Source organism: Lagopus leucura, unplaced genomic scaffold (genome assembly GCF_019238085.1).
Source record: "Lagopus leucura isolate 7727_CA_CO unplaced genomic scaffold, USGS_WTPT01 Super-Scaffold_100014, whole genome shotgun sequence".
NCBI classification, from domain to species: domain Eukaryota; kingdom Metazoa; phylum Chordata; class Aves; order Galliformes; family Phasianidae; genus Lagopus; species Lagopus leucura.
Window position 1 is genome coordinate 15,000,470 of NW_024962268.1, and position 24,645 is coordinate 15,025,114.

The following is a 24,645-nucleotide window of genomic DNA, read 5'->3' on the forward strand; positions in this document are numbered from 1 at the left end:
AGCTTTCCAAAAGAAAGCTAGTGAATTCTTAAGTTAATTCCTCAGAACTGGGGAAAGCCAGATTCCCAGATGGTCTTCAGCCTTCATTTATAAACAATTTTAGTGATTCATGTCCTGCAAATCTTTTATAACAGGGAATGCTGCCATGTTATAAAACAGAAAGGGAAAGCCTGCATTCAGATTGTTAAAGAGAGATTTTTGTCTCAAGTCTGGGAATTTTTTTAAGGAGATGGAAGAATGTACTCTGTTGAAAAATAGCCCAAACCTCTCAAATAAATCTTATTAATTCTACTTCTCCTTTTTATATTACTCAGCTATCTCTAGAAGTCAAAGACTGTAGACTCTAGGGTCAGCAAAGCTGTTTTAAGGAAAGCCACTTCGTCCTCTGTTTTTGTCTTCATTGTCTTTACTGTCAGCTGCACTGGCAGTTTGCTTTATTTCCCAGAAATGTGTACTTCTGGCATGGATTTTAGATAGGGGAATTTTTTCAAAGTATTCTGTTGGCGATAGTAGGATGTGGATGTGTAACTTGATCTGTGCATACAGATATAGGAGCATTGTCTCTCACTTTGGAGATTAAATTAATATATTTGTCTGGAAAAAAAATTCAAAGCCAAGTAAAATAAATGCTCTCCACCTGCGAAGCAGAATAGTTTTTCCGCTAGCAGTAAAGTTTTGATCTTGGCACCTTCACTTCTGCCTGGATACATTTGAGATGATGGGTATTCAGTGCCTCTGGAAATACAGCCTGACATCAGTCTCTACAGTTTTTTTGGTGCTATTCTATGCAATCATTTTCCTTGAGAGCATTTATTGTTCTGTTTTTTTGCTAAATTATTTTGATGATAACTTTGATGATGGAAAGAAACCCAACAAAATATAACTAGAGATAATTTATTGATGTACAGATCTATTACGTTGATTACGTTTATTATGTATGATCTCATCTAGTACTCTCCACTTATAATTTCTGTGAGCCTTCTGGGTAAGTTCACTTCTTAACTTTTCCTTTTATGTACCTGCATGTGGATCACAAAAAGAGGTATGAAAGGTGTGACCACTGATCCTCAGTTCATCAATTATTAAACCAGATCTGCAGCGTTGCGACTGGCATATCAGATTGCCAGCAGGAGACAAGCCAAAAAGGCTTTTTGATTTTTTTTTTTTTCAGTTGGTGTTGTTTGTTTGTGTTCAGAGCTGTTTCTAAGCACTTGACGATGAAATACATTCTGAGACCAGAAGACACAGAAATACTTTTTTTTTTCCTTTGTAATTACTTAATAGAACTTTGAAGAAGTCTTATACTTCAGGAACTAAGCTGTTACAGCTGACTAAGAAATACTTCTTTTTATATTAAAAAGATTCAAACAATTGATCAACCATATTTTAAAATACTAGGCAGAAGCAGTTAAACCCAGAAATGCACAGTAAGAAACACAGTTGGCAGGAGAGATGGCAGATATCTTGTGTTTTCCCCTTTGTGCAGTTAAGGCTGGTGAGGCTGGGAATGTGTCAACGTGTCAATGTCAGACATTTCGTGCTCCACTTGTTTTCTGAGCTTGTGACAGAACCCTTAACCTTTACAGCTGACAAGATTTTGAAGGAAAGATGTTCACAATTATTTTCCCAGACCCATACTGTTGAACTGGAAGTATCATCTCCTCTCTGTAATCTGTCTGATCCGCCAGTAGGTATGCTGCATGCCTCACAACATCTTTAGAAATCCACAGTTAGCATTAATCTGTTGGCTCGCTTGAGGCTGCTTTCCCAGTTTGTGTGCATGCATATCCTTAATTTTGTTTTAAATAGGGACCATCATCCTCTGACTTCAGTGATTAAGAATCTGAATCTGTTTGTCCTCCTTTAACTTGCCTGCATAAAAAGTGATTTAAAATTACTTCTTTCTGGCCACGAGGACAAGGACCAGTTCCACACCAGAGAGCCCTGAGCAGAAGTCAGAACATCTCCACGTACTGTAGCTTTCAGCAAAGTTATTTCAAAATCTTTTTTTTAGCAACTGATCTTAAATATGGGCAATTTATACACCAAAACCTTTGCTGCTGGTATGGCAGAAATTTGCATGCAGATGTCTTTTAAATACATGCACACTATTCTTCATGAGTGTGGAATTATGGAAGGCTTTTTCCTTATTTTAAAATCAGGAAAGTGAAAGATCTGTACAAGAAACTTCATTAAGATTAATTCTGCAGTGCGGAGTCAGGGGGCTTGCAGCCCACTTGAAGATGGGGATGGATTCTGAAGTGCTAGACAAATAGTTACGTGGCAGCTATATGCAGCAGCATCCGGGGCTGGATCACAAACTGCAATTGAGTCAACAAGGTCTGAACACTGAGAGAAAAGCAAATACAGTATGGCCTGTGTAAACACATACTACTCAAAGGTTTACCTTAGGAAAGTTCTTTCATTGTGCTTGGTAATGCTCAAGGCTTCAGGGGACAGAAATACCTTTGAATCTGAGAGTACAACAGCTTTGGTCCACACAGATGCATTCCAGGAATTATCACAGATCTAGAAATGGGGACTGGGAAAAGTGAAAAAAATAGAGTTTTTAAGAGTGGAACTAGTGGAGACCTGATTCTAGTCATCTTGTACATACAAGGTTGCTGTATGTCAGATGATAAACTGTGCTTTATTTTCTGAAAGAACAACAGAATAGTGTCCTTGAAAGCAGAATAATGTCCTTGGAACAAGAGGTAGTTGTGCAGCAGTTGGGGAACACCAACAGTGGAGTGATGTGAATAGATTTCCCGGGCTGATGGGACTGTTATGGGATGTCCTGTCACTGATGGATTTTAATATTCACTATTACAAAAGATTTAGCTGCAGTTGCTCTTTCCGGTGGAGAGACCAGATTTACCCCCTTCTTTTCGTTTTAAGAGGATGCAGACCTGAAACTGGAAGATGCTTAGCAGCAGTTGCTCCTGTTGCACTCTAGCATAGGGTTTTGACTTCTCCTAACAACACTGGGACCTCTTGTCCTGAATTTGTATCTCTTAATCTTATGTTGTCCTGTGCCATAGCAGTGTATCTGCTTAGAGAGTAACAGCTTTTCATTACTCTGCAGAGCAAGGTAAAACTTCCATATCTCATTAGCCTGCAACAGATGAAAGGCAGTTTTCATCCAAAGAAAGGGTACTTTCTATTTCAAAATTACTTCAATTATTTTGTAACTTTGTAATTAAAACAAGCCTTTTAATGGGTATCTTTTCTCCTGACTAATGGCATTCAATTACTGGATGTGAGTCTTTGATTTGGCAGCTTTTCAGCAAGCTAGAAAATGTATATGAGAAGACAAGAGCCAGGGAGACTACACTTCTTAGGAAAGATTGTGGTTTACTAGATACTTGTCATGCTTTGCATGGAAGCACATAACTTTCCTTTGGTGCCTGTCTGATTCTGAAACAGAAACTAAAACTGCTTGATTTAGGAGAGTCAGTTTTACTCAGATTTCTTGGAATTCACTGTTAAAATGTTAAAGTATCCACACAGCATCCAAAGTACATATAAGAAAGCAGGAAAGCATATTTTTTGAACCACACACAGGCACGTGTAGCTGCTGCCTGCCTCAGAAACCTGGCATGACCAAACAGGTTCTGCACAGTTGCATACAGCTGTGTGTTTAGAAAGTGAGTTCTTCGGGGTTTTATTAACTTCACAGTGCAAAGTTTTCTCTGTTTCAGGTGCTATCAGTGCTTTCCTTTTTTTTTTTTTTTTTTTTTTTGTTTTTTTGATTCCCTGGTTTTTGCAAGCTATCAGGATGCTGTCAACTTGAAGTTTTGATTATGAGCTTTATTGCAAACCTGAAATGGCTTTTTAAAAAAATACTGTGAGTACTTGCAAACAGTCAGTTGTAATTTACATATACTTATTGAGTGGATGCCAGTTGTTTTGTTCGTGTTAACTCCCAGTTCTATCAGAGCAGTCTTCAGATTCCTGATGAAGTGAGAGGTTTGTGAAGGAGTTTAAACCTGGAGCTTACATCATAGATTTCCATGAGTAATGTGGACAAATACGATACGAAGCCCTCAAAGGACGCCAACATGCAGTGGGTACTTCTGGCACTGACAGCATTATGTTCTATGTGCTGGCAGGTTCTTAATTAGTCCTTAATGTGGATTTGTCTACTTTTGATTTGGTCCTGAACAAGTTGCATGACATGGTTATTCCAGTTGAAGAATGTATGAAAACAAAAGTTTGGAACTCACTTGAGAATGTGATGAAAATAGAATAAGTTTTAGGGGTGTTTCCTCTCTCCAAATATAACGTTGACCTTTACCACAGAATCTTAGCTCCGGCTCTGCCTGTGCCATTCCCTCTGTATGCTGCAGACCAAAAGAAAGCAGTGGCCACTTGTGAACAGCTCTGGATTATCTGAAATAATGCTGCTACACTTCTAACACAATGCACACAGATTGATGGGGAGTGCAGAAGTCTTTGTGGCGTTCCCAGGTCTCCTGTGAGGGAGACTTTCTTAAATAATAATAGTAATGATAAAGATGTCTGTATTGAAAGATGAAGGAACATCTGCCTGGGAGTGCTGGACTTCAGTAAAGGGAGGCTTCTAAAATTATTAGAAGCTTTCAGACCAAGCCTGTTATTCAGACGATGAGGTACATCTAGCCTTGGAAGAGACTTCTGGGGAGAGGTGGTTTTCCACTTGATATTTCTTTTGAAAGAGCTGGCCTGCAGCGTTAAAAAATTGCTCTGTAGGAGAGAGTGTCTTGACGGTATTCCTGTATGAAAATGATATAGCTCCTTCTGATCTGTTTCTCTGGAAAACTCATGTTTTCAAAGCTTTCAGGTGGTTTGGGAAACAATGCTTCAGGAGTAGGCTGAGCTTGAGCAAAAGCTTTCCTGCAGTTTTCATTTTGAGAACTAAAACTGATGTTGTCTGAAGTGTAGGTGGAACTAAATGTGTTCCTCAGCTTCTGATAAACATCTCTTTGGAAAATATGAAACCCATTCGTCTTCAAAGAAGACATTAAATATAATATTCTAGATTTTTGCCTTAAGGTCAATATTTACAGCAGTAAGTATCCAGGGATGCAGATGTGGCCATCTTTTTTTTTCTTTTTCTTTTTTTTTTTTTTTCTTCCTCCTTTCTTTTTGCTCTAGAAATTATCATTTAGCAGCATATTGAACCAGCAATCCTCAGTTAATCAGCTTTGGTTCTGCCATCTCATAGGTTTGAGAGGCAAGAGTTATCACAGTGGAAAGGAAACCAGGTAATCAGATGAACTACTCTGCTCTCTTAGACCCTTGCCCAAAGCAGAGGACATTTGCAGTTGTGGTACTCAGGACTTCCTGTAACTGTGATATACAATCTACACTGGAAGAAACCTGTTCTAGAAGAATGCGCTGCCACATCTATTCTGGCATGAGATAGTCCTGAAGGAGCTTTGTGTACACTTGTGTTTCCCATATGTGTGAATCCTAAAATTATCTTTGAAATGCCTTTCTGAAAAAGTGTGCATTGGGGAGTGGTCGGGACGGTGAAAAAGGTTTGCTTGCCAATCAGAGAAAAGAACAGTGGTAACACACCTGGTAGCATCACTGAAAAAGAGAAATAGATGGAACACACAGTAGCGTTTGTGTGGTGGCAGCTCTAGAATTTCAGAGAGGTTTTTTTGTTCTTTTTTCTTTTTGCAATTTTAGAACTGACCAGCTTCTTAGAAGATGATGTTTATTCCTACTTGAAGCTGCCATTTGGGAAACAGAAGAAGAATGTGGACGAATCCAAACCTCCGCTGTCTTTTAGCGCTAGCTATTTCATGTTTAACAAGCTTAGTGCATAGTCGAGACATAGGTGAGTATGTTGTTATGTAATTCGCTAGTTACCTTTTTTCTGTTTCTACTGACACCACTTAATTATGGTGCCTTCCTACATTATGAATGTTCAGGAATTGCCACCAGTGTGATCCCACACCACCCTCGAGATGGAAACACCACCAGACCTGGTCTCTCTATTCCAGCAGCCGTTGATGTCTTGTTAATCAGCATAAAGCTGGGTTTTAAATTCTCCATAATGCAGCTGTGGTGGCCTGCATGTGTAGTTGATATAAATGTCTGCTTTGAGGCCATTCTGCTGTATATGTCAGCTGTCTGTGACAGTTCACACATTATCATTAATTGCCCATCTATCATTAATTGTCCTCCATGTGGGACAATGGAGGAAAACAAAAACACATTAAGTTTATCGTCACTGCTTGTGGTTTTGCCATTGGCCCAAAGCCTGCTTATTAGGCCAGGCTAGGAATGGGTTTTGTGGAGACAACTGCTTGTCTAGTGCGCAAATATAAACCCAGATTTTGCGTACCTCCAGAAATCCTTCAGTCCGTGGTTGCCTATAATCAGGCGCACTCAAAAATCATGCAGTGGTTTTAAAATACTGTCCAGAAATATGTACAGTAAATATGTAAACATAATGCCTACAGGTATGAGCCATAGTAGTTGTTTTACAGCTGGCCATTTATGACCTACCATTTTTTTTGTAAATGACAAAAATTTGTCATTTACAAAATTTTTGTGACTGTAGTTCTTATACAATTTCAGGTTCTCAAGGGGACCCCCAGAATTTAAAATGTGTCACGCACAATTTACGTAAAATGGTCTGTACTTGGGATATCTCATCTAAAAGAAGACACGGACAAACTGAGTTTTGTTACACTACAGAGTAAGTCCTCCGTTACCTACTTGACTGCAAACTGCTGAACTGTGATTAAAGTGTAGTTATACCTCAGTCTCTGCCTGTGAAATCCATAATGCTTTTTTTTTCTCCTAAGAATCTGCCTACCGGTTGTCCTCCATTGGTGCTCTCCACAGGCACTCAGGCAATGGCAGGGTTTCTGATGAAGTTGTTTTCTTTGACGCTAACAGTTCTTCTGCCAAAATCTCCTCCTTGATCTCTTCAAAGAGCTGGAAGATGCTCTCTTTTACTCAGAGTTCTCTGTGTGTCTGCCTAGCCCTTACTCAGTTTTCATAAGGGACGTCTTCATACCAGGTTTAGTCCAAAAGGAAATGATAGTTGGAAGAAGCAGATCCCGATATTATGCGCCAACGAGGTAGAATACATAAATGTCAAGATTTACATGTGGAAAAAACATTAAAAATCTCTTAGTGGCTATCTTATAACCTATTTAAATTTTAAGCTGTTTGAAGAGTGTTTTATCAGAGTGTATGAAAATGAGTCCACATATCCAGTAGCCTTTCTGAAGTGAATGCAAGTGAAAAATTTCAAAAAAACATGAAGAAAATAAAATCTTCAGTATGTTTTTCACTCATGAAAATGCATGTGCAATTCCCCATGCTGCTGACTTGCCAAATACTTATCATGTGCTAGGACTGAGTTCAAATCATTTTTGTATCTTGATTCTTCTCCCAGTCCAGACATTTGCGCTCTTTTTTTCCTGTTACTTCTGCAGGCAGCCCAAACTTTTCCTTGGGGTCTCAGGGCTTGGCTGCACTTCTTCCACCTACATGCTTGATTTCTTTGTTTAGTTATTATTCCTGCATTGCCAGCTATTATTTCTATACAAAAATTGCATATATGTGATATTTTGGCCAGAGATTAGGAGTGCAGAGTTCACAAGGTACTGCGCTCTGAACAACAACAACCTTGTAGCTGCTTCTGTTTTTCCTTAGCAAAGCAGATCAAGGTTGGGTCCCAAAGCAGAAAATGATGGCTGAGCTTCATGCAGACCTCCCAGAGGGAAAAAAATTTTGTTTTTCATTTGCTCAAACATCCTCTAATGATATTTCAGTACATAATAGGAATAGCCTTTATGAGCACTCAGGTCTCAACTGGCTTTCACTAGTTCAGAGTCTTTTGTGTGAATCAGAAGAGTTCAACCCAAGCTCTTGACTCCAGCAGATAGGAGTTCCAGGGTCCTGTTCCAGTTCATAAATGAGTAGTAATCTCTCAGCAGGAAGTCTGGCATTGTTCTCATCATTTTCCTTCCTCCTATCATTGCCTCAAGAGGAAGATTTGGATTTTTTCAAACATTTTTTCCTTTCTTGTTGCATATCAATGATTATGAGCAAAGGGACTTGACCCGTGCATTGTTGTTTTATGTATGTATCTATGACCTTTAGACAAAGGCCAGATCACATTGTGCTGAGCGCTGCATACTGTGTGCAGACTGCATTTCCATCTGGAATCTTAGTAGTTCTCTCCCCTGCACTCTGTTCTTCCCCTGCTAGCTGATTTTGTTTTCAGGTGGGTGAACATACTGTTTGCATCCACATGTCATCTCTCTGGAAAGAAATTGAGAGAGATGGAGTCAGGAAATGTAAGGAAAAAAACTGTAGAGTTTTTTTGTTTTTTATTTTAATTGTTTTGAAATACTGATTTGTAGCAACTATGGGTTTTAGAAAAGTATCTCGTGGTTAAAAAGTCATTTTTTCACTTTGAAGTGTTCTCTTAACTGGATGGCCACATTATACAACTAGTGCATGGTCTACCACTTTGATTAAAGTGGCTTGAGGGAAGAGGACTGCCTATTAATCTGCTGCCAACCAAGTCCTGCAACTCTTCACAAAGACGTATTTGATATGGAGTTCTGTTTGTTACATTTCAGAGAATCTGTGTTTTGTTAGTATCCTAGAGATATGACTTAGCTTGCCTTAACTTCCTATCAGCTGAAATACCTGCTTAAACCTCTCTGTCTTTTCAGTGACGTCATTCCAAAGTGTTTTAAAACTAAGGAGAAAAAAGTTGAGATTCCAGTCCCAGAGAGCTCCACCACGATGAAAATAACCACATACAGCATTTCTGGAACAGCCTTTGCTACTAGACGCTTTGAAATTCACAAGAAAAACATCTGTAAGTGTCGGGTTTCAGACCTAACATATCTGAAATGCTGTTAAGTGTAGATGCCTGCATTTTTGTTTGCCAGTGTTCCTGTATATAGAATGTTAATGAATCCACATGAATCTGGCCATACATAGTGTGTTGTTATTTCTCCTCAGAGGAAAAAAAATCCTGAACCCCCTCATCACAGAGAATTCAAGGACAGAATGTGAGGAGGAAACAAAGCCCAATGTTGTTAGATCCTTCCAATCGCTCCGTGTTCTTGTTTTCTTTGCTGCATAGTAGAAAGGATTTGTGGAATAGTTACTAGTTTACATTCTAAATTACCTACAAGGAGCATAAAGTGCATTTGCTTAGACTTGAGTGGGAGAAGGCAGATTAAAATTCCTAGTGCCAGTTCTCCCTTCTTAAATGTTGAACCACTACAGAACTAAGTTGTTTATTCCTGCAACTAGGCAATATTTTAAGATCAGTTATATCAAGCATCATTCATGACAGACTCATGTTTTCTTAATACATGCTGAATTTGTCCATTCTGTTTAAATTTATGTGAAACTCAGCAAAGACATCTATGCTTAACACCTTTACTGCATCCTATTGGATGTGGTATCATAGTTTAATAAAACAGACTTTTTCCTACTTCCTTTCTCCCAAAAGTGGAAGAAAGCAAGAAAGTATCTGCAGGTTGAGGCAGTGGAGCCCTACACTAAATTGCTTCCTACCTTGATAATAGTACTGTGGCTTGCTTGGCTCTGAGGAATTTCACTGAACTTGGTGTCCAGTGTTCAAAAGGAGATCCCCTTATCTCATTCAATATGTATGCCCACAGCCTCTCTCCCTAGAGTTTCAAGTGCATGTTCTTCCAGGTTCTCTGTAGCTGTATTGAAATTATGACAGTCACCCAAAACCACTGCCATGTAATCTGCTCCAGTAGTTTTAGCCATTGACATTATGTTGTGTATTTCCAACTCTGATTGCTATCAGTCAGGTTTAACAGCACTACCTGCTTCCACGCGTTTCTTACAGAAGCAGAACTTGAACTAGTCGACAGCTAATTTTTCCTTCAGCTTATATTTTCTGGTTCTTCACTTCCAGCAGCAACTTCACTGATCATCCCAGCTCCTCAGCTGTGAATTGAAGATAGGCATTGGCAATCTGATGCACTTACTCATAATTTAGTCTTTGGTTCTGGCTAGAGCTGCTAGGAAATGTGAACAAAACAGAACTGAAAAATATGTGGGGAATGGATTCCCACAATATGGTTCCCCAGCATGTGTCTGACTCCAGTCAGGAGGACCCATTCACGCTTCACAAGACATCCTGGCTAGTGTGTTGATCATTCTGAACATGTTGCAAGCTCTCAGTCTTGGCCAGTACCCAAGTTGCATTTTAAAAACCAGATTTATCCTACACCAGGGCCAATACCATCTGAACTGCTGTAACCCTTGCCTCTCAGCCTCTTGCTTCACCACTGTCCTTTTGTAGAAGATATGCTTCTGTTTAATCTCCTTGTCATGTCTCTATCACGATGTCATGTCTTCCCTATTTCTTGTATCTTAAAATCATATTCCTCATGATCCTCTCCAGAGCCTCCTGTGAGCTTCTTCCGTGCTGTGCTTCTGCTCTCCTATCTCTCTGTTCCCACTTTTGTTGAGTCACCTCTTTTCTGCTTGTCTCTAAAACCTTTTTCTTTTTTTGGTGGATTTTACATCCTTCTTTCTTGTATTCTTATGTACACTTCAATTCTGTAGTACACTCTGTGGCATGGAGTGAAAGTTGTCTGCCTGCCTTGCTACACATTAGGAAGGGTCAATTCATGATCACTGAATTACATGTCTGCAAGAAGCTGCTACCTGGTGACTCATTGGCACCTGTGCTGTCCTCAGCACTTTTCTGCTCAAGTAATGACGAAGCACATCTTGTTCTAATCACAGAGGTTGAGTTATATGTTTGTATGGCTACTAGCCAGTTCAGAGCAGAAATGTGTCTGTTAAACACCTGTAGGGCTGGTGTTGCTGACTAATAATTTCAATATGTTTGTTTTTTTTTTCCTGCCCTCTCTTTCAAGCATTTGTTCCACTCGCTCCACGCATTCTTAGTTTAACACCTGACTTTTCAACTTCCATGTTAACTCTGAAGTGGAGTGATAATGGATCAGCCTTCCCATATGGAGTGGACGCTTCTTGGGAGATTGAGATACTCCGTAAGGAAACAATGGAAGATGTCACACGAGTAAGTTCTTTTCATCTTGAAAAATAAATGTGCAGATTATGTCTCCAGTGTTGTAGTAGGTCAGCTGAATTAATCAGTAGGTATCTTGAGGTCACAGTACCTTCTAAATTTAACCAGAGTTTAGGAAACGACATCCCCAGTTTTTCTAACCTTATTTGTAATTCCATTACATTTGTTTTTTAGGAAAGGAAAAAAGATAAAATATGTATTCTCAGGCTAAAATTTACAAGAAATTCATGCTGAAAAAGTTGGGACATGGAGTAGCCCCTGAATATTGGGATACAATATATACCTTTTGAAATGCACAGCAAGCTGCCTACTCTCCCTCAAATGTGTGCCCTCTGGTATTTCTGGCTGGTGGGCTGTTTAGCGTCTTAGACTCTTACCCAAGTGAATTCATAAGGCAGTTGAAAATTAAATGAAACACTGTGACCATCCATTGTGAGTTTATTATTAACCTCACTCACTTTCCCGTTTGGTTAACAGCTGTAAGATTATATGTCTTTGCTAACAACCATTCATGATCTTTTTGTTTTTTTGGGGAAAAACTTTGTAGGAATTTTACAATTCAAAACTGGCCCATGAAGACATCATCCATTCTTGGAACTGGAAATCAGACATGCCTTTGGAGTGTACATCGCATTATGCAAGGATTCGCCGTTATATTAATATAACACAATTTGATGGCAAGAAGGATTGGAGTGACTGGAGCCCAGTAGAAGTAGTTCCTGGTATGTATGTTCTGTTAGTACCACATGGACTTTAAGTACTTTATGAAAACTAAGGCAAAGTCAGAGGGAAAGATTTAAGGCTGTGATGACCCAACGCTTTTTTGGAGGTATAATAGAGAAATGTTTAATGAAATAATGAAACCTCATAAGCATTGATTTGGGTGCACTGGCTTACTCCTGGGTTAAGTTTTAGTTGACTGGCAACATATTTATAGCAAATTGTTTTTGCTTTTTTTTTTTCCTTTTTTATTTTTCATTTTTGTTTTTTCCTTCTCTGATAGGAAAAGATACTGAGCCCAGTGGAAGTGGACTTTTTCCTCAGGACACTGTGGTGGCAGTGGGTTCAAATGTGACATTTTGTTGTGTCCATGAAGAAGGACGGCAGGTACAACGGATGTCATATGGAGCAAAAGATTACCCACTAATACGTCTGAGCAGTCGGAGCAGTGCAATCAGAGTGCTAAATGCCAGTGCTTCAGATGCCAGTGGGACAAATATAGTGTGCAGAATGTCTGAAAATGGGATGGATGGAACTGTCTTGTTTGTAGGATGTATGTATAATTATGTTTACTAACCTTGAGGAAATGCTCTTGAGACTTTTGGGTCTGCTAGAAAACATGCTGTTGTGTCTTTCTTGCTCTTCCCTAGCTTTTGGCTTGTGGGGAAAAACTGGGATTTTACTCATATGATTAATTTCATTATGGAAACTCCAACAGATGGAGAAGACACAAGGGCTGAGAGGGTGAGGGGTGGTGGGTACCCAGTGACTACCTGTGAGAGTCTCCTAGAACCAGTCCCATTGCATCTTTGCTTCTGGACCTCTTTTCCTGAGGCAGTTCTTCCTTATCTGGAGTACGTAGTAGTTTATCAGCATTCAAAGATTTATCCTCATTTTCTGTCACTTTTGACAAACATGTGTTTCAGTTTGTTCCTAATAAAGGTAAGAGTAAGAGGAAGAATTGTAAGTGAAGACTAATTTACCAACCAAACAAAAGCAATAAAACAGTTATGCTTGAAGCAACAGCAGATGCTCATCCAGAGCAGTAACTTCCTGGGAGCTAATTACAGTGAGGGAATTTGGCTGACAGTTCATTTTCCTTAGGAAATCTTCTGAATATTCTTTTAATATATTTTTTAAAGATGCACCATGTATCTTTTCTATGTATCTTTGCCAGCCTCAGAGATGCAGCTACCTTTTGAAATTATCTGTTTCTTCTTCCCGTTAATTAATAAACCTCAGAGTTTTATGTGCTTTCACCACAATGGTTATGAGAGTTGCCATCTTCTAACAGCTCCAGTTTTCCATTGTAAGCACCCATCTTGGAATTTAGAATCCTTGGAACTGAGGAACTCGTTTTGAAAGTGTGTTCTGATTCCAACATCTAATTCCAACATGTCTTTTGAAAATCTGTCTTCTTGCATATTCCGTGTTAGAAAATGCAAAACAGCCTTCTCAGTGAGGTGCAGTTTTTATGTCTGTGCCCTGCTTGCTTTTGTGGAAGAGCCTTCCACATGAATAATCAGTGCTCAGTGAATGAAGACTATGATGATCTAGGATTATTTCATACAGTACTTTCTGAAGAGCAAGGCTGTAGTGAAGTCTGTGTCCTTCCAGTGTTTCTTGTACTTGCCAGTGTAGCTGCTTAGTGGGAAATAAGACTTGCCAGAATACCGTTCCTGATGAGGTAGATTTGGAGAAAAGAAAGTAGAGGAAATGAATGTATATCCACACCATTTTAGTTAAGGCTAGACCTGGCAAACTAAATGTTAACTCTTCTTTTCCTTTTACTCTTAGTCTAAACTAACCCTTGCCACTGTTGTCTCATGTTAATTTCCTTCTATATGGCAGCTACATGGATACTACTGCAGTACAATTTGGGGAAAAGTGTATGAGAATTGAAGTAAGACTATGCATAGTGTCGCATCAGCCTGGTTACCCTGTCTGTTGGCAGTACTGTCCATCTTCTCCAAAAAGGCAGTCAACAGTGGTGTAGTGTGAGAGAGAAAAACATGCTTCAAAAGGAGAGGATGGGTGCTTTCAAATCAACAGTGAAAAGAATGAGGGAATCATGGTTTGCTTAAGCTTTCAAATTCAGGATCAAAATCTTGCCAAGGGGGACATCTCTTTGACATGACTTGCTTGGAGAATGCAAAGCAGTCGTGGAGCTGGCATGTGAAAAATTCCTAAATTGTTTCATTGTTAAACTGAGACTCACAGAGTTTTAGTGAAGCACTTCCAAGTCAGAACCTGGAGCTTGTGAACTCAGGTTTAATCAACTTACCTACCCACTTAGGAGCCCAGAGTCAAGCGTAAATCAGTTGGCGCTGATAATAATAATTCATTTTATTTGTTCAATTAAGCATGTATCGCAGTTTCACTTATCACACTGGGATGGGAATACTTTGTCTAACTGTTTTGATTTTATTTTATCCTACAGATGGTCCTGATATTCCCGAAGACCTCAGCTGTGAAACATCCAACTTTGTGATAATAAAATGCACCTGGAAACCAGGTAGAGCCAGTGGACTGTACGGAGTACGTGGAACAAAGTACAGTTTAATTGAAAGGTAAAACCGATCAGCATTGTAGAAGTAAAAAGGTAGAACTAGAATACATCCTTTGCTGGCTGCGACTAATTGTTCCATGCCTCCTTATATGACATAGTCTTCACTGTTTGGAGCCTGAAATATTTTTGTTGAAGTTGGAACTGAACTCTAAAAATAAAATTACAGGAACCTCATTTTGAAAATTGCAATGAGAATTGGAGATGATATTTCCAAAGACTTACGCTGTTCTGGACGAATGACAAAATAAAGGGCTTATTCTGTCAGACTACTGCCAACATGATATAGCTCTGGTCTTGGGTATTACCAACCTGCTTTTCATTTATAAATGGCTAGGACTAATGGATGTATCCTGGGCAACAAATCTTAATTTAAGTTTGGCAGGGCTGGTAGAAAGATGTTATGTATGTTACATTTCCTTAGCTCAGAAAGCAATCAAGATCATACTTCCAATGCAAATGTCTGCTGATCTGAACAAAGATACTCCAAATAAGAGATTTAGTTGTGACTTGTGAGGTAGTTTTACAGGACATACCTGTTTTCCAGGCTTTTGAGAAGTGGAAAGATAGAAATGTTATGCTAGTGAAAGAGAGGAGTTTCATGTGAGAACGGGGCAAGTCATAACTGATGCCACTTTAACTTGTACTGTGGTGTTAGATATGCCTCTGCAGTCAACTAATTCTGTTAGCTCTGTGTTTTAATGAACACATTATTCTTCACTCTGTTTTTAATCTAGACTTCTGACTGTTGCTGTAAGTTACCTTATTCAAAAATAATATTGTTCCCCCACCCTTTCTTACTTTGTAGTATATCTGGTAAAAATGTTTCCTGTGATGTAAATGAAATGAAGAAAGAGCGTGTTTGTGGCTTTCCAGTTCTGGCTGATCAGAAAACCTACAGTTTTGTATTAGGAGTTTCCAATCCTATTGGACAAACAGAGGCATCACTTTTGGTTGACTTAAATCAGAGAGGTAAGTCTTGAGAGTTATGAAGGCAATTAGATATGTTTATTATACACTAAAGGTTTGTTTGGGGTTTGGAAGAGCACTGACATGGTATGCTATTCTTTGTGATTGTTTCGCTTTGTTGTCACAAGTTTTTTGACTCATTTTGTGATTTGAACTTAAGAAAGCTTAGCACATGTCCTGAGGTAAAGATAGGGTGTGCAGGAAGATGTCTGTACTGTATGTACTCTACAGCAGTACTGCTGGACTGTATACGCTGCTGTATGGATAAATGCTGCTTGTGATAAGCAGCTGTTGCTTATGTGTTGCTTCATATTCTATTCCAAATCAGCAATTAAAATTTAGTTGTAACTAAGAACTGCAATGGCAAAACATATCCAACCAAGGTGGTGACCTTCTATGATGGGCCAGTGGCTTCAGTGGGTAAAGAAGGGGCAACTGATGTCATCTACCTGGACTTGTGCAAGGCCTTTGACATGGTCCTGCATGTATCCTTGTATAATCAATAGATATCAAGATGTTATAATCACAATATTATTGTATAATCAATAGATATCAAGATGTTATAATCACAATATAATCAAGAGAGTTAGGCAAAATAGACAACAATCACAAAAAAAGAATAGGTGGAAGAACTTACACTTCAGCTGAGCTCACCACAAAACACCAAGAAGAGGTGATCTCCAGAAGAGATCCTTCCCCTCTGGTAGCCAGCTCTTCAATAGGTCTAGGAGGGGTGCAGCTAGGCTCCACCCCTTCCGGCAGCACAGGTGAATTGCCTTCAGCTGTGCTCCTCTGGCTGACTCATGGCTCACCTCAGGTGATTAATCAGAGGTTCAGGCCGTGACTCAGCAGTTCCCATACAATCCTTATCTCTAAGGTGAGAGGTATGGATTCAAAGGCTGGACTACTTGGTGAATATATAATTGGTTGGATGTTTGCAGCCAATGTCCGTATAGTCAGGTGAAAACTGGCCACGAGTGGTGTCCTCCAGAGATCCATCTTGGGACCTGTATTCTTTAATGTCTTCATCAATGACATAAATGATGGGATTGAGTGCATTCTTGTCAATTTGCAGATGATATCAAGCTGTATGGAGCAGCTGACACAACAGAAGGAAGGGAAGCTGTCCAGAGGGTTCTGGACTTGGGTCGGGGCAGTCCCGGATATGTCTACAGGCTGGGAGAAGAGCTCATTGAGAACAGCTCTGTGGAGAAGGATTTTGGGGTTCTGATGGATGAAAAACTGAACATGAGCCAGCACTATGCACTTGTATCTCTGAACAGTAATGTTCAGTAACAGTAATGTTAGGGCTGCATCAAAAGAGGGATGGCTGGCAGAGTGAAGGAAATGTTCTGCCTTTATAGAGCCCCATCTGGAGTACTGTGTCCAGGTCTGGGGCCCCCAATGCAAGAAGGATGCAAAGCAGTTGGAGCAGGTCCAGAGGAGGCCATAAAGATGATGGAGGGGCTGGAGCACCTCTCCTATGAAAAAAGGTTGAGCAACCAGGGCTTGTTTAGTTTGGTGAAGAAGAACATTTTGGGGAGACTTCATTGCAGCCTTCCAGTACTTGAAGAGAGCTCATAAGTATGAGGGAGGCTGACTTTTTATGCAGTCTATTAGTGATAAGATGAGGGTAAATGGCTTTAAACTGAAAGAAGGGAGACTTAAGTTAGATGTTAGGAAGGAATTCGTTATTTGGAGGGTGGTGAGGCAGTGGCACAGTTTGCCCAGAGAAACTGTGGATGCCCCATCCCTAAAGGCATTCAAGGACAGGTTGGATGGGATCCCAGGCAGCTTGATCTGGGGACTGGCAACCCTATGCACTGCAGGGGGTTGCATCTTGGTGATCTTTAATGTTCCTTTCAGCCTAGGCCATTCTGTGATTCTTTACTTCAGTGTCTGCTTAAAGGGCAAAATACTGTACAGGCTCACACTGGCAGCATTTGGAGCATAAAAAGGCTGTGCTGAAAGGAACTAGCAAGGGTATTACTTACTGTTTATAATAAGCACGTACCTGTGATCATCTGCTGTTATGAACTTATTTCATTGCACTCATGTTTTAAAGCGAAGATGAAGACCTTTGTCATGCTGACTCTCTTCCCTGTCCTTTTCCATGCAGCCACACACAGCTGTGGATTCAGAGTTTCTAGGGCTTATAGCTTTCAGCCATTCACTCTGTAAAACTCAGTTTGTAGTTAAAGATAGCTCATCTTATTTATTTGTTTGTTTGTTTGTTTGTTTATTTGTTTATTTTCATCTCCTAATGACAAGTAGCCTGAGACTAGAACTGTAGGAATACATAGGCAGGTCACTTTGGTATAACTTCCTTCTGTTAATGATAAACTGTCAGTATGACTGCTGTTCTGTATTTGTTTCCTTTCCTTTTTTTTTACTCGCTGTACACTTAGTTCCCAATGTAGAGCACATATTTTCTCAAGGGCAACTGGAGCATTTCCAACAGTGGAGACTGATTTTCTCCAACAGCTCTGAGAAGTAGTATTGAATAGTCCACAAATGCTTCATGAAGGGAGCTTTGGACAGGGGGAGGTAAAGAGGTCTGAATATTTTAAGTTCTAACTTGCCAGGTTCCCATGATTGGGTGAATTTCATGTGTCCTTACAGTCCTCTGAAATAGCCCATGTTTCACTGTTTTGGTAAAATAGCTAGCGATGAAATGTTTTTCTGCAACTCCAACCCCTTATTATGTATGCCAGCGGAACTCAGCATAAGTAAATCTGCTTCCATGTTTAATAACTGAGAAGTGCATCAGGAGCAAGGCTGTTTTATAGGTGCATCTTAAGCCCTATTTGGGTATTATTTATTCTTCTTATTCTCTTCAATCTTTCAAAACGTAATTTTTTAAAACTGAAATTAATGCTTTTTTTTTCTTAGAATAAATGTTTTTTTCTTTAATTTTTAAGTTAATCCAGAAACTCCAGAAAAGTTAACTGTTTATGGGAACAGCTCCACAAGCGTCCGTCTGCGTTGGTTTATAAATGGCAGTTTTGCTGAGATCAGGCTTCTGTGTCAAATTGAAATCCGCAGTGGCCATTCTGAGCAAAAACTGGTAAGTGTTATTTTCAGTGGAATTTTTTGGTTCAAATGCTTATCTTTTTTCATATCTTCATTCTGATCATCGTAATGCAGGAATGGCTAAGAGCTCATCTAGCACAATTAGATAAAATTCTACTCATTTTCATTGTTGCCTGCTGTTCCTTATTTTGCTTGTTTTTAAGTAGCTTAGGGGAAGTTTCAGTGTAGCTACAATATTATTTGGCAATTCAAGCCCACTCTTTGAGTAACAGTCCTTGTAGTCTGTCCTTCGTGCTGCAAATTGTACTAATGCACATTCTTTCCATGGTTTGCTTCTGCCCCACGGACTTCCACAGTGATTGTTTCTGATTGCCTTTAGTAATCTGTAGTTGATTTTCTTTTTTCCATCCTTTTTCCTTAGAGAACATTTTATTTGCTTGCTGTTAGCAATTGGCATGTGTATGACTGTAATACAGAGTTGCTAAACCTGCTCTTATGTCACTAGAGCAGAGGCAGGATAGGGAGACATTTTCCCACTGGCACATCAGAACATAATCCTTGGTGAAGACCTCCGCAACTGGAGAGGAGGTGGTGGTTTTTGGGTGGTGTTCGGATTTCCAGCATTCAGGCTAGCTGCTGCCCAGCATTTGGTGTTCTGTCACTGATTGGAGCTGCATATTTATTCTGCTGACTGTCAAATGAGCTTAAGGCACTAATTTAGACACCAGCATCAGATACCAAGCGTAGGTGGTGGAAATATATCCCCTTCTTACTGCCTAAAGTAGTGTGTGGGTGATCTGTATCAGTGGGGAAGCCTAATGGCTGCCTGTTCAGTTGGCCTCAGGTTTACCTCCAAGTTCTGTGATTGCTCATTGCTGGAGCATCTCTGAGCAGCTCAGGTGGACAGATGGTTAATTACCCAGACTTGGTGTAAAGAACCTGAACATGTGGGCACGGAAACCTCACAGACTGATTTTTATCAGTGCTGGTTCCTCAGGAAGTTTGTAGCAGGAGTATTCTCTTACCCAATTACATTTAGTAGCATAGCCTTGTACAGAGTCACTCAAGTCACAGAAGTGAAGCAGTTGACAGTGAACACACTAATTTTATGTGTGTTCTCTAAAATAATAGGGTAGTAATAAATACATGCTCATTTCTAAAACAATTTTGAAGCATTTACAGACTGTGGAAGCCTTAAGATTGTCTATATTCTCTGTAGTAATATGTTTAGTAGTACTCAAATACTAAGTATTGCAGAGAAAATCAGTTCAGATGCCTTGGGAATTATCAGAGGAATTAACTTGCTTTTAGATGTAAATAAAAGCTCTAACCAATGAGCTGTATTGGATTTTGGTGTTGTGGTTACGGATACCCTCACCCACAGTTGCTTGCATTTTCTGCTCCCAGCAGTAACTGCTTCTGCTGCAGTCAGGAGTGGAAACAAATATCTGAGCATTACCCACCCCCAGCTCAGCTTAAAATGCCAAAAAGTAGTTTTGCACAGTTGTCTAGCCTGAATTACACTGTTTGAAGCCTGGAGAATATAATTGCTTGTAAATGCTGCTACCAGGTCAGTAATCAGGGGCAGTGGAGGATGATAAAGCCAAACACTGCCACAGCAGTTTGCTTCACTGCACCTGTATCAGTGCTCTCCCTTACAGATACTTTGAAACACAATGCACAACTTGGTAGAAGCTCTTAAGCATTGTCACATTGTCTTTGGTTGCTTAATAAAAAAGCTCAAAGAGTTCTCTGTAATAAAAAAGTAGCTGTGAAATTGCTATGGGTATTTACATGGCATTTTGATGATGTTTTCAGAAGCTTTTCCATCCATATGAGAGATTGTTGTCATTTTTATATTTTTCAAGTTGTCGTTTGGCTTTAGAAATGCACAATTAGTTGCAGCTTGAAGTCACTGAGAGTCCAGTTTTGGCAGCTGTGATGCACATGTGTTATAATTAGATTCAGTAAAGCGCATTCCCATGCCTAGGTTTTGTGTTGTTTTTTTTTAAGTGGTTGTGAAACAGAAATACTCTATAGGCTTGTACCATTTTAATAACAGGAGAGACTAGTGCTGTAGTAAGAACTGTGAACAGAAGTCATTTGGGTTTTACTTGGATACTGTCTTTTGAGGGGAAAACGTCTGTCTGGTGTGGATGCTGCATGATAAGCTTTTTCTCAGATGGACTGTCTTTAGCATGCCTTTGTGAATGTGTCTTAGGAGTAAGTCCTTTGTCTGCCCAGTCTGCTGTGCACAGTCATGATGGGAGTTCAGATTATGAGTACCAGAGACGAAGCCTTGGTGGAACTTGTGAGCTAACGTTTCACTGCTCATAGGAGAGGGGGGGAGCTAAAGAGGGTTGGTGGAAGCAGCAGCCTGCTTTTGCCTGCAGAGCTTATCCTCTTGAAAGCTCACACTTCTAGGGAATAATTGCAGCAGACAGTGTATGTCATATTTTTGTGCCACATACGACTTCATTTTGACAGACCTCTGAATTCTTTTCTAGCATGACTGCATAGGAAATATTTTTCAATATATATTTTTTTTATACTCTCCAAGCATAATCACATTCTCACACTGTTTCTTTGTATAGTCCTTCTCTCCTTGGGAAGGCTGCCTTCTGTGAGACAAACAACAGCTATCTAGAATTTGGCTGTAGCATTTTTCCAGTCTATATGGGAGAAAACACCACCTTTTTTAGGTGTTGACTTTCAGCAAATTATATATATATGTATTTTTATATAGCAAGTAAAATTCTATCAATGTTTAACAGCACAATGTCTCCATGCCTGGTGGGAAGTTCTCAACCTACACAGCTCAGCTGAATGCATTGCACCCATACACCAAATACCGGTTCAGGGTGCGCTGTTCAGCTGCTGACCACTTCTGGAGATGGAGTGACTGGAGTGGGACAGAGGAACACACAACATTGGAAGCCCGTAAGTTTATCTGTTTCTTTGATGATAAAGAGTGAACTTGTGAAGCTGTGTGCTTTTTAAATTCGCTGTCTAAAAAGCTAACTTTTTGATAGACGATAAATTGTGTACAGTGCAACTTGGAAAAAGAATCTTTTTCTTTATCTTAGCTCCTGCCAGAGGACCAGATATCTGGAGAGAGAGAAGTCCTTCTGGAAAAAGCCTAAGAATCTTCTGGAAGGTAGATAGGAAACCTAACGTTATAACATATGGTGTAATTTAAGCGTGAAAATCCATTTTCCTACAGATTTATAAATGAATGAAGTTGATAGTCAATAAATCAGATTGTTTTTCTTATCATTTTATAGAACCATCCATGGAAAAAATATTTTTCCCCAAATGGAAATTTACTGAAGTTGTATTTAAAACGTACAGTGAGAAGCATTTCGCTTAAACAATTAAATTTTTAGTAGAAATGAAAAACTTAGAAACCTTTGTATTAACCTCCAAATTTACACTTGAGTTACTAAATTTTCTGCCTTTCCTGCGCATTCCTCAGACAAGACTGGGAGGCTAGAATCATATTATCCTATGTCTTCTTTAACTTTCTTCCTTGTTATTTTTTTTTGTAACGTTTTCTTTGTCTGTTCATAGCCCTTATCCCTTTCTGAAGCCAATGGAAAAATTGTGTCTCATGAAGTGTCCTGCTACCTGCTAGAGGAATCACTGGAGTATAAAGAAGTCACGGAGCCCTCAAACAGTACTGAGATAAAACTTGGAAGAAATGACTGTGTAATTAGTGTTGTAGCCAAAAATCATGCAGGCTCATCTCCTCCTTCAAGGATAACAAGCGTGGAACTTCCAAGTGGTGAGTGCTCCCAGCAGAGAGCTTAGCACCTTTATACCTTGGGGAATATGTTGGCAAGTTTGATGATTGAAAAATGAGATGAAACACGCTTTGCTTGTTTGCATTTTGATTTTGTTTCTTTTTCCCATGCAATTTCCACTGCATGGGGGAGGTAAAAAAAAAAAAAAAGCTGCTTTGCTCTTAGGGTAGTGTCTTTCCAATTAATTATGCTCTCTACAAAAAAGGATGATAGTGTACACAGCCTCTCTCACTATTGCTTTTCTGGAGACCTCCCAGGAGCAGCAAACATGAAGCTTCAAAGCATTAGCATGGTTCTCTGATGTTTAAGGAGCTCAGTTTATTTCTGTGCATTCTTTTTGAGATACCGAGAAGTGTTATGTGCTGAAGAGAATCAGAATAAATATTTGGAGGTGTTGTGTGCCTTTTTAGGAGAGGGATTGTTGGTTCAATGCTCCTGAGCTCTGCAGGAGAATATTAATTGGGCTGTCTGGTAAAATGCTGGCATCCTGGCTGAGAGCTGGGGTTTGTAAAGAAGGTAGGACCTTAACTTCCTAATTAAAATACTGCCACTCTTGCTGTAGACTTTTGTAAAGCAAAATAGCTGAGCCAGATAATGATTTTCTGCTCCTAACCTTGAGCTTGTGGAGCAGATGATATCGCACGTGGCTATTGACAGTCCATGCTTCCCTACATACCAAGAGAAGTGTGATCTCCAAAGATTAAACTTTTGGCTCTTTTAGCTGTTTTTGTGCAAAGGATGTACTGCTTCTCCTTCTCCACTGAGAGTGCAGGTACCACAGGTAACCACAGTCATCCTTCTTCCAACTCTGGCTCTGGTAAGAAAATGCCATCTCCTGCCAGGAAGATGCATGCCTTGAATGAGATCTGCAGTGAGAGAAAAATGCAAAAGGAAATAATAGCTCCTAATGTTTCTTGTGCTTCTCCAAAGCACCAACACCTAAAAATATTTTCTTATTCTGCTTCCTGAAGGGAAAAGTAATTGTAGAGTAGCTAAATGAATAAAAATGCTTTTATAGCTCTCTTCATGCAATACCAGCACTAGACTCTAGTTGCTGGGGAGGTCACTGTAATAGATTTGTGGTGTGGGACAGCTGATGGCAGCTGGAGCTTTGCAGTCATTTGTAGCTTTCTCTTGTAATGAGTACTTGGGATGTCTGAGGTTCCCCTCAGTGTTACCCAACTTGCACTCCTTGAAGGTTTGCTCCCAAGCTGGTATAGGAATTGTCTGAGTCACTGACTGGAGTCATGAAAGATGACTCATTTACTGAACTGGATGACATTTCTACCCAAACATCTTTTCTGGCTGCTTCCTGTGTGCAATCTGTAAGTGCTTTCAGTGTCCATAAGAGAGCAGTGGCTCTGAGGCTTGAGATCTGTTGAGGTTTTAAGGAGCCCAAAAACACAAACAAAGGATACTTTGCCTTAATTAATTTGTTGCTCTCTGTGAAAAGTGCTGTTCAGTGTTCAGGATGCATAATCTGGCTGTTACAGACTCTTCTTCTACAGCAGTGCTTTAGTGCTTCTCCTGCTGTAGATTGCAGCTATAAATACATCAAAATGAGCAATACTACCCTGGGTGAAACTCTAATCTTCTGGCTCAGGAAATAATATTGAATATGGTGTATTTAAGCGTTTTAGAGGGTATGTGCTCACTATAAAAATAGGAAATTTTCATGTCAGTAGGAAAATTAAAGCAGTCTAATTACAAATATGCTCTTCCAGCATCACAGAAGAGTCATTTCACTGAATGCATAGTACTTTTTGGGAAAAGATATTACAAGACTTCCGGAGTTGATTTGTCTTTGTTTAACCAGATGTGGCTTTTTTTGCCTAGCTAGGAAGCTAGAAAATGATTGTATACTTAGAGCTAAGCAGTCCTTCATCATTCACAGCATGTCTGTGAGAGTGAAGTTTTCACTACACTGCTTTTTAAAAACTGCCATTGCCCTTCAACCTTCCATGGTTTGTGGATTTAATGACATGAAATAATAGACTCAATAGGGAGCATAAATGAGAATACTGAATAAGGAAAAACTCAAACTCTGAACTTGTTTTTGAAGATCAGTTGTGGGGCCACAGCGGTTGCAATGGCCTTTGGAAAACATCTCTTAGCTCTGCAGGGTCCCATCTATCACCAGGGAGGGAAGCTGCAGGAATCAGAAGTCATTCTCAGATCTGATTTGTTCAGAGGCATCCAAACCTTTAAAAATCAGAAACAAGCAAACAAACAAAAAGAAGACCCAAAAGGTATTGCAGGTTTGTTTTGGTTTGTTGTTTCGTTGTTTGTTTTTTTTTTATAATTTATTTACCCTTGGTAGCCTCGAATTTCTATGAAGTTCACCAAGGACTCAACTTCCATTGCTGATTCTCAGTGAAAAATAAAGGTCTGTGGTCAGGCGAGTGACAGCAAGACACTCTGACAGAAACACAAAGCAAACTGTTAGCTGAAATAACAGCAGGAATTTATAGCTGCAGGCTCCT

General features: G+C 39.6%; 1 protein-coding gene across 3 annotated transcripts in view; it reads left to right on the forward strand.

The window, feature by feature from the left end:
• Positions 1–24,645, forward strand: part of LIFR (LIF receptor subunit alpha) — a 54,424-nt gene that overhangs the window by 15,393 nt on the left and 14,386 nt on the right. For all 3 annotated transcript variants that reach the window (XM_042875147.1, XM_042875149.1, XM_042875148.1), the window contains exons 3-14: positions 5,677–5,827; positions 6,574–6,694; positions 8,694–8,842; positions 10,899–11,062; positions 11,619–11,793; positions 12,075–12,344; positions 14,232–14,361; positions 15,166–15,329; positions 18,248–18,393; positions 21,134–21,299; positions 21,446–21,516; positions 21,930–22,143. In XM_042875147.1, the coding sequence (XP_042731081.1) occupies positions 5,746–5,827; positions 6,574–6,694; positions 8,694–8,842; positions 10,899–11,062; positions 11,619–11,793; positions 12,075–12,344; positions 14,232–14,361; positions 15,166–15,329; positions 18,248–18,393; positions 21,134–21,299; positions 21,446–21,516; positions 21,930–22,143 (1,852 nt within the window). In that variant the 5' untranslated portion in view covers positions 5,677–5,745. The remainder of the gene's footprint in view (positions 1–5,676; positions 5,828–6,573; positions 6,695–8,693; positions 8,843–10,898; positions 11,063–11,618; positions 11,794–12,074; positions 12,345–14,231; positions 14,362–15,165; positions 15,330–18,247; positions 18,394–21,133; positions 21,300–21,445; positions 21,517–21,929; positions 22,144–24,645) is intronic.